Source organism: Elaeis guineensis, chromosome 10 (assembly GCF_000442705.2).
Source record: "Elaeis guineensis isolate ETL-2024a chromosome 10, EG11, whole genome shotgun sequence".
Classification (NCBI taxonomy): domain Eukaryota; kingdom Viridiplantae; phylum Streptophyta; class Magnoliopsida; order Arecales; family Arecaceae; genus Elaeis; species Elaeis guineensis.
In genome coordinates, this window is record NC_026002.2 from 29782214 (window position 1) to 29792726 (window position 10513).

The 10513-nt window shown below is 38.3% G+C and overlaps 2 protein-coding genes across 6 annotated transcripts; both read right to left on the bottom strand.

The window, feature by feature from the left end:
- Positions 1-33: 33 nt before the first annotated feature.
- On the bottom strand, positions 34-2122 carry LOC105052779 (pentatricopeptide repeat-containing protein At2g13600-like). The gene has a single exon (XM_010933714.2). It carries the CDS (start codon positions 2047-2049, stop codon positions 484-486), a length of 1566 nt encoding a protein of 521 aa, XP_010932016.1. The 5' UTR covers positions 2050-2122; the 3' UTR covers positions 34-483.
- A 1930-nt stretch (positions 2123-4052) lies between these two features.
- LOC105052615 (F-box protein At5g49610) lies at positions 4053-8568 on the bottom strand. 5 transcript variants are annotated; one of them, XR_012134970.1, is made up of 3 exons: positions 7344-8568; positions 4452-4617; positions 4053-4300 (listed from the first exon to the last, which is right to left on the bottom strand). XR_012134970.1 is itself a non-coding variant. In XM_073244796.1 (2 exons), the coding sequence occupies exon 1, from the start codon at positions 8437-8439 to the stop codon at positions 7345-7347; it is 1095 nt and encodes a 364-aa protein (XP_073100897.1). In that variant the 5' UTR covers positions 8440-8568; the 3' UTR covers positions 4391-4617; position 7344. The 5 variants fall into 5 exon arrangements, 3 of the variants coding, with proteins under 3 accessions (XP_073100897.1, XP_019708708.1, XP_073100898.1); XR_012134969.1 differs by having other exon boundaries at positions 4053-4332; XM_073244796.1 differs by lacking the exon at positions 4053-4300 and having other exon boundaries at positions 4391-4617.
- Between the last annotated feature and the right edge of the window lie 1945 nt (positions 8569-10513).

The following is a 10513-nucleotide window of genomic DNA, read 5'->3' on the forward strand; positions in this document are numbered from 1 at the left end:
GGTCACCTCAGTCTGACTTCCAATTGGTTTTAGCAGTGCAGGTGATTGTGTTGTAGCATTACCTTGTAGTGTGTTCTAGCTATCACGCAGATTATGGTTAGTTGGAGACGTTAACGTGTATAACTGGGAGTTTTTCTCTGAATGCGGTTTCTTTAACAGGGATTTTGTTCTGTAAATGAATGATGGTAGTATCTCCTTTCTATCTTTTTCTTCTCTGCTTTTTCTTCTTTCCCCCCAATTACTGAATGATGCTAGATTGTTCTTTGATTACCTTCCATTGTTTGCACAGATCATGCCATTAACATGCTGGGTGGTGGTCTCTCTATTACCTGAAGGGACTTCCAAAAAGAACCTTGATAGTCTTTGGTTATGATTACATAGTGTGCGCTCTCTCACCAAAAACCCTAGGTGATTTATTTTTTCCTCTGCTCCTTTGAGTCCACCAATTGAATTTAATGGTTGTTTGTAGCTTTCTTTCTAATTTCACCTCTGCACAATAAGAGGCGACTCAACCCAGCTGGTTCCCTGCTGCTTTCTTCGAACACCTACCTTTTCCATAATCTCTTTCAACTCATCCACTTTGTTCCAATTCCCCCTATCACCATAAACCCTCAACATCATTGAGTAGATTGCTGGGTGATCCTTCTCCAATCTCTGGATTGATTCAACAGCAGACAACCCATACTCCAAACTGGAGTGCAGTCTGCATCCTCCGATCAGTGCTCCCCAGATAACCATGTCTGGCTCAAGTGGCATTCCTTTGATCAGCCTCTCTGCCTCATCAAGCTGTCCAGCCCTACCCAACAAGTCCACCATGCACCCATAATGCTCCATTCTTGGCTCGATCTCGAACTCCCTGTGCATTGACTGGAAGTACCTTTCACCTTCCTCAACCAGTCCGCCATGAACGCAGGCTGTCAAGATGCAAATGAATGTCACATGATCAGGTTGAACACCTTCCTCTTTCATTCTCTTGAATCCTTCAAGTGCTCTTTTGGAGAGACCATGCCTTGCGTAGCATCCGATCATGGAGTTCCAGGAGACAAGATTATGGACTTTCATAGATTCGAACACTTGGACCGCAGAATCGATGTCCCCACATCTGCCATACATGTCCACAAGGGAGCTTGATAAGATCATATCAAGTGGCAGTCCAGACTTCAACAGCAGTGCATGGACCGATCGACCTGCAACAAAGGAACAACACCGAGCACAGACACTGAGTGTTGCGGAGTATGTGAATTGGTTTGGCTTGATGCTGCAGCATCTATGCATCTCAATGAACAAATTTAGAGCTTCAGCAAACTGCCCACCACGCTCATACCCTTTGATCATTGACGTCCATGCCACCACATTCTTCTCAGGCATCTGATCGAAGCACCGCTTTGCATCATCAAGGCTGTCATTATCGATGTAGCCATTGATCATTGCAGTCCATGCTACAACATTCCTCTCTGGCATCGTCTTGAAGGCCTGCCGGGCCTCAACAACACTCCCAAGCTCCATGTATCCGATAATTAAAGCAGTCCAGGATACCAAATTCTTAACACGAATTTCATCGAACACCCGACGGAAAGAAGTCGGATCTTTCAAACTGGCATAACCGCCGATGAGAGCAGTTCCAACGAACGTATTGGAAGCAAATGCCATGCGGATTGCAATGGCATGAAGCTGTGGGAGCATCGCAGATCCGGGTACTGAAGCAGTGATAACGGTGGCCAGTGTCGAACCAGTAGGCCTTAATCCTGACCGGACAATCTCTAAAAATTGACGGAACGCATTGAGTGAGTCGCCGGCGCGTTTGAAGCAGGCCATCATTGTGTTCCATGACACGACGTCTTTATGAGGCATTTCGTCGAACCACTTCTGGGCGCACTCGATGCATCCGCTTCGAGCATACCCCGAGAGAATAAGATTCCATGATTTCGTGTCTAGATGGTGAGGATTGTCTCGGAACAATCCGACCGCATCGATCAGCTGGCCGTGACGGAGATGGACGGCGATGATGGAGTTGAGGCCGGCCGTGGAGAGGACCCGTGCGCGTGACATGGGAGCGCATCACAATCGGGGTGTTATACGGTCTTTTAAAATAAATATTGTAGAGAACGGCCGTTCCTTTTTTTTTTTTTTTTTTTCGCGCGATAAAGGAACGACCGTTTCTTTTGATGGAAGTAGACAACGACAGTTATGGAGCGTTTAATGGATTACACTCCTCACTGGAGATAAAACGACATATAGGATATATCAGGCATTTCAATAATAAAAAATATTTTGAAGGAAAGCCAACAAGCAAAGAAACAGCTAGAGTAAATAACCAAAATATATAAAAATTCATCCAATCCAATCCAATAAACATCGATTTTGATCGATTAAAAGATATAATCACGTGGAATCGAATTGAAGTTCGTAAAAAATAGATTATTTACGGTCGGATTCGGTTCCTACACTTTTAATCCGAATAAAATCAAATTCAATCATGTTGTGAATAAGGGCTCGACCCATCACGTGAAGTATTATCCATTCTGACCTATGAACTTCACGATTTTATCTTTTAAAAAATACCTCACGTAAAAAAAAATTTTCTCTTTTTATAAGCACGAATCCCCTTTCACTCACAATCGATGTGGGACTATTGGTACCCTCCACATTATTAGAACCACAACAAATCGATATAGTATTTCAGAAACTCACTTTCATTTTGAACAGTGCCATTAAGACTTCAATACTTCGTTTAAATTTTATTTTAAAAATTTATATTTTTTTACATTAAATTTATTAAAAAAAAAATAAATTTAAATAGATGAATATTAGATTTAAAATCAATATTGAATCAACGTTGAAGTACAAACCGACACAATCTATCCGAACCTGCTGCAAACCATTCACTTTGGTTTCAAATGATTTATACATGATAAATGATTGACAGCGAATTGAATTTTCTTCAATCCGATTGAATTCGGTCAGATAAAATTTTTTTTTCAATCCGATCGAATCTGACTCGTGCTCAACCCTAGAAATAGTTGCTAGCAATGTAAGTTTGAATTCCACCCTCATTATGGAAAATTATATCACGTAGCAGAGTAGCTATGCACCAAGTCAATTCAACTTATCTCCTTCTATGCATCAATTATCGAGATAAATGCTTTATTATACGGGTGGTGCATGTCATTTATCACAGCCACTCATTTTTATAGTGGTACATGAGATGAGCAATTGATGTATGGTGCTCGTAGAAATGAGTTAAGATGTGCACGGCTATGTGATACGTGCCATTTAGGATATAATTTGTCCCATGTAAAAGAGATGCGGTGACAGGCATGGAGAACAGCCATACGGTGCACATTGTGTAGGGTATTGTCAAAAAAAATGAGATTACGCATCTGCCCCTCCTCAAGTTCTTTATATCAAGTAAAAACCCTTGTTCTCTTACAATGATCCTTGTATTAAGAATAAAATATTATTTCCATTCAAGTGTAGGCGTCAGAATGAAGTATTATTTATGTAAGAACTGGGTTATACTCTTCTCATTCCATCTTGAACAATGGAGTTAGCAGTGATTCAGTCTTTAGATACAATATTTGCATCACGATCGATGCTTATATTGGCTTTTAGATTGGTGCGGACAATTTTGCAGCCCACTGTTCTGTCTTTTTAGATACGATATTCGCATCATGTGGCTGTTGTATTGGACAATCGAGGATTCACAACAGATTTACATTCTGGCTTTCTTTTTGTAAATGAATATTCCGATAGAAAGGGATATGTCAACAATAATATTGTCAAGTAATGCTGTTATTTTGGTGCTGTCATGCATTATTCCCTGTCAAAATGGTTAATAACAGGCATTTATTTTATAATGGTTATTATTTTTTCATAAAAATGATCTTATATTGCAATGTCTAATTTTTACTCTATTTTATCCATTTTAGATAGGATTAGGTTACTTGTTTACTGAAATGATTAAATTCAAATTTGAATTTTACACCTGCTTAATAAAAAGATGGCATTCCTGTTGATAGATTTTTAACCTATCTTATACCCAGTGCACAGGATACCAGCACTCCAAGTATAAATAGAACTTTGAGCTATAACCAGTTTGGTTGGTGAAGTCATTAAAGTTGGATACCAGTGATCAGGATTCAATTCCTGTACTCCCCCTGATTTCAGCTAAGGCACCTTCCCATCCTTGTTTGCGCGTGTGCGCGCGCGCACAGTGTGAGAGAGAGAGCCTTAGGAATCAAGATGAGCAAATTCCAGCCCGTTCTTCCAGTGATGGTGCTTTTTGCTCCAGCCTCAGTATCTACAATTCATCCACACCGGCTGTGCTAAGCTCTTGTTTACACAAAAAGAGCAAAGAAAAATATTACACATGCATCAGATTTAACAAAGGTACTATAAGAACTATGGATCGCACATCTCATTTTTTGAAGAAGAAACAGAGCCAAACCAACCTCCATGATGCTCAAACCGTTCCAACGTGTTTCCCCTCATGCCAAAAGGGAGAGACTATTCTCCTTGTTGAGTATTCTAGATTACAAGAATTGGTCTCTAAAAACTGCAATGCAGCTTCAACCCCAAACATGTAAAACATACTGCCCAATGAAACTTCATAATAACCTGCATGGAGGCGACCAGGACATTAACATATTTTGGCACTCCAAAAACAAAGTAGAAAGCAAGCATCAAAACCTTCAGCTATGAAGACAATGATTCACGTCGGCCGAGATTAGCTTGCACAAAAAATTAAATTTGGAGCGAAGGCTAGCTGGTATAAAAATTTAAATCTGGGATATGTTCCAGCCAAACTTTTGTGAGCCTTGTAACAAATCTAATTTGACTTGGTTGCATCTTCAGTTAGTTTTCTGCGTGCATGTGTTGATACTGAATGCACTCATCAGTGAACTTAAAAGAATGCCAGACTGAACTATATGATGGCTTAATTGCTGGAATGACCAGAATCACAGTCCAGTTCGACCAGTGGCTCCTCGCTCTTCACTTTCTTTCTTTTCTCATTTAGAAGGACAACCACACCCACCATTCTTGCCCTCTCCTCTTCCCTGTCCAAGCTGATGGCTTTGACTGCAGAGATTCTTCGTAAGACTGAGGCCCACATGTGCTTTGCTGAAACCAGAGTTTGTTTTTGCTGGCATTGGCCAGAAGCAACTCATTTAGATAACTATTTGTAAAATGCTTTTAGTCAATTAAGGCCAAAATATAGTGTTTTCAACATTAGCTTATCCTGATTTCATACAAAATCCAGCAGTTTGATTTTTAAACCAATGCACTCCAGATGGAACTGCTACAATTTATCTGAAACAAATAAAATGGCCCCAGGATGCGCTTGACCTCATTGTTATTGATGTCCCATCGCGGTTTGATGGATTAAAAATCTGAAACATTTTGTCCATATTGAGTATTGTGATTGTGCAAAATATTTTTAGGAAGCATATTACCACCTAAGTCCTTTTCAGTTCTTTTCCATTCTCCATTTTCCTTGAGTCATTGCCACCATCAGTCCTCTTCTCCTTGGAGATATTTCTTATCTACGTGAAAATTCCCACAGATTTGAGTGGGTACATAAAAAGTATACTTTTTACTTTTGTTTCATGCTATGCACAAGTAGCCTTTTCCCTTTGATCCAAAAAGGTTAGGGGTCTTTTTTTCCTGTGATACATTTTATCCAAATTTTCTACTCCTAAACCTTCAAATTTCTTCTACATACTTGTTTTGTGCTCTACCTACCCAAAGCCACAGGAGCCATCCTGCATTATTTGATATTAGATACAATGTATTAGATACAATACTCATATGGAAAATCATCGGTCGCATCTCTCTCTTTTTAATTCTCTTCATCTTCTGTTACTGTTTTTCTTTTACTAGACCTCCCACATTCCTCTTCATCCCTGTTTTTACATATTTTCCCATCCTGAACCACAAGAACCATTTTAAATACTTGATATTGAAGCCTACACCTACTCAAGTGGAAGATCAGAGTGCCAACCAATAGTTACAAAATAACCCAACAAAGTGTCCTAAGCAAAAGAGTGATTGACTGACTACAATCATCAAGAGAAAACCGATGAAAACTAGAAGCTAAAGGGTTTAACATCATGTTGCAACAAGTTTATGATCCTTATGATGGGGATAGGGCTTCTTCAAAAAAGTAGTCATCTACATGCTAATGCCAAACAAGGCCCAAAATAAATAAATAAATGAACATTACCTGAAATTTGAAAGAGGAAGAATAAAGAAACTTTCCTGAAGAGCATAGTTAAACATAGGCTGAATTGATAATACAAAATTGCAGATTTTATACAGCCCAGCATGGATTGGATAAGGAAACAATATCACATCTTTCGACCAGCTTTGTTCATTTGGGGCATGACATTATGATCTCGAGAGTAACTGAATTGAAATGTCTTGATGGGCTTGAACCAGTCACTCACCCCAAAAGGAAATATTAAATTTGGTCCTGTACTAATCAAAAACATCATCCAAAACCAAAAATTTTAGACATTCCAAAAGAGGACTAGGAGCTCTTCATAACATCTCCATGTTTGTTGATCCAGTGATGTGCCTAATCTTTTTCAAAAATCATCATACACGTCGATGAAAACCCATTGGACTTTAGTTTTTAACATCCTTCTTGCAATCTCTTCCTTGTCCATAGATAACAATGATGAAGATTTCCCAAATACTATATAAGGGAGATATTAGACGGATAATAGTAACAATATCATTTATGCTATGTTGTTTGGGCATGGCAATGTGCTGAGACAATACATTAGTCCTCTATTAAAGCAACAAAGATTTAGCAATCTTTTGACTGACCCCCCATTTGTAAATAAAATTTCCTAGGAAGCATTTTATCGTTCAAACTTACTAATCATTTTAATTTAAAGTAAATAAAATTCATATTTCAGTAAAGCTTGCTAATTAGTACTATCTCCCTTTTAACAAGAAGATCCAGAAATATAAAAGATACAAGCAAGCAAATATAAACAAATATAGCAAGCTTATAATAGCCATCTTATCAACATACTATTTCATAATTCCGATTCTATTTCACAGAAAGATATATAATTAAATTAGCACAAAGCATGGCATCTTAATAACCAGTAAGCAGCAAGTTCATCAGCAGTCGGGCACTATCCAACAAAAATTGACTGAAGAATTTCGTTTGAACCAGAATCATACACATCAGAGAAAAGTAGAAATGATAAAATAAAACTACCTAGACATGTCCATCCATTTACAACACCTACCCATGGATATACACAATAATACTTATGAAGCACTCAAAATAAGTATCCAACAGCAATGCCTCTGTATAAACTCCTCACCTCAATGGCGGCAAGGAAAAAGTGAGGACTTGAAAGCATATGAAAGGAACCACAATGGGTATGTGGAAGCACCTCTCACACCATGTATCTCCTTCCACATCTTGCCATTCCGATCGTACATCAACACCTTCTTCTGTGTCGCCATGAAGATCACATCTCTGCTCTGGCATATTGGGAAGACACTGGCTGTGTATCCATTGATGCATCGGAGATGCACTTTATCCACTAAACTCCATTGCTCCGTCCCATGATCCCTCAAAACCCACACACTCATCCAGACCCCCGATATCTGAACCACCGACACCAAACCGTCCAGCTCCAAAAGATAAATTCTTGAGCCATTTCTACTTAGCAACACCTCATCCGGCAGCCAAATCTTCCCCCAAACTCCTCCTTTTAAATCAAAAGCAAGCACATAAGTGCAGCTATGCGTCAGCCAATGAAGCGAATTGCTCGAGAACACAACCTGGCTGCGATTCATATGGGTGAATTCTTCGTATAAACACGAAATGGATCGACTCCAAGCATTGTTTCTGGAATCAAACACCTGGCAGACCAACTGGTCCTGGGGCCGGTAGCCGAAGTGGCGGTGGAAGCCGGCGAGAACCACATGAAATCTCCAAGAAAACGGATCAAATGCCAAGCCGACGAGGGTGGCCTCGTATTCAGGCTGGCACCTGGTGAAGGGCCTCTCCCTCGTCCTCGGCAGCACTCGGACCTCCCTGGTCATCGGATTGCAAACGTAGTAAACCCCTCGATTCCTCAAGCTGGCGCAGCACAATAATCCATGGCAAGAGGCTCTTATCTTAACCCTATCGTTCAAGAAATCCAATGAGAGCGTGGTTACCTCCCTGAATCGATCGATGGAGACGAGATGGGACGAGAGATGGATGGAATCGGGGATTTCGATCAGCAAGGTAGGGTCTTTGGCGGATGTTTGGAAGTAGAGGTCGATGAAGTGCTTTTCGGAAGGCAATCGCCGCCATAATTTGCACACGGACTTGAATCGGAAGAGGGATTTGATGGGTAATCTCGCGAGAATTTGAAGCACGACGTCGTCTGGGAGGAATCCATTGGGGGAATTGGAGGAATTCATCCGCTTTCCTTTGGATTGGGGGAGAGATTTGGAGGTGAAGGAGCGACTTTCGAGAGAAGATCGAGACCAGGGTTTGGACGCGATGGAATGGAGAATCCGCCATTAACGGCCGTTATAAGCGCTCACATGCTGAGAATGATACTTTGCCACTACTTGCCCATTTCATTTTTCATCGAAAAAATAAATAATTTTTTAAAATAAAATTTTCTATTAATAGGAATATCAATTTTAGTCAATGTATCCAATCCAATCCAACTAGAATAAATTTTATCCAATCCAAATAAATTTTGAAATAGTTATGAGTTGTACAAAAAATATTTGAAGCAGATTTAGATTAGATATAAATAATAATATGATATGTTTCAAATCTGATCCGATATAACATTAATCAAAATTTTTCTTTCAAAATTATAATTATTATATAATAATTATGAGATAAATTTTTTATCTGATTTTATCCAATCGGACCTCTCTTATCTATCCGATCCGATCGGAGGCAGATATGAATATAAGATTTTTAATTATAAGATGGGTATAGATATTGGCCAATTCGATTCATATCCAATTTATTGCCATCTCTATTTGTTAGCCGATAAAAATATATATATATATTTAATTCAATAAATCTATCTTTATTTTATTATTATTGTTTATTTTGGTTCCTAGTAACAAATAATAGTTGTTATGATAATTATTATTATATTTTCAAATAAATTCAGTCAAGTGTTGAATTACTAAATAATTGTTGCTATTTTTATCATGATGATAACATCTTATTGTTTATTTTGATATTGCTATTTTCATCATGATGATAACATCTTACTGTGGGCTAAAGTGGTGGCATCAAAGTGCTAGATGTATGTTCTGAAAGCCAATATAGCTAATACATCGTAATAAATTTAAGACATAATTCTGTACTTAATATATTTATTTGATCAATAAAAGGATAAGTTTATTTTTCATTCAAATATAATGTGTCCTTAAATCATCCATGAAATTAACTTTCGATACATATTCTCAAAGAATTAAGAATTAGAGATATGTATTTAATTTCTAAATATTTCCGATCATAGTATCATCATGAGGACGGTGATTGATCCGAATAGATCGGTGTATAGATCGCTTTCTTCAGAATAGATAAGTCTCTGGTCTACAGTATAGAGATATTGGACGATGAGTACGGATAGTTGTTAGAGAACAACTAGTACTGAGCGTAACTATACGAGAGATCACTTGGATTTTTATTCAATCGTCAGTGATTGTCTCGATGCTGTAGTTGTATGAATGGTCCTTTGATCTGAGATGGTACTACTGCTCGCAGTGAGGATATTAGAATTTGACTGACACATAAACATAGGTCTCAATGAGCCATTGTAGTGGATGTTGGCAATAGTTGGTCCCTTGTAAGAGTAAGGTGTGCATCAAGATAGGATTTATCGACCTTGATAGAGAGAAGTAGTCATATGAGATTTGAGAGGCTAAGTCCGAGAATCTGTGGCCGCAGTAGTGTGATTGATGGAAATTTTTTTTATAGAAATTACAATTAGACTTGAGCTGATCGAATCTATCATATGACTGATGTTAAGGTTTGACGATTTATCCATGACCTGCTATCTAGTTGGGACTCATGATAGAGAGACTGAATCACACGTTAATTACATCTTGAGGTTCATTTTTAGTTCTACTAGGTTACCACTATATATTGTTAGGTGTCACTGGTGGATTGTGAGAGCTCACTAGGGTTATTCTGGATCGACAATCCTTGATGAGTTAGAGTGAAGTTATTTCGATCCATTGAAAAGAGTTTCAATGATACTTTAATAGAGATCGTTGTATATCTCACTATTAGATATAATTGAACATATGGGGTCACACAACAAAGGAATTAGGCTTGAAATTAGCAATTGGACTTATGAAGTGTCGATTGGGTTTAGAGAAATTCGATTGGATCAAGGTAACCTTGCTAGCACATGATTGATCCAATTTTTTCTTTATATTTAAATTTTTTATTTGATAAGATAATTCAAACTTAATTACTTGCTAATAACCTAAATGAATTAAATTCATTAGATTT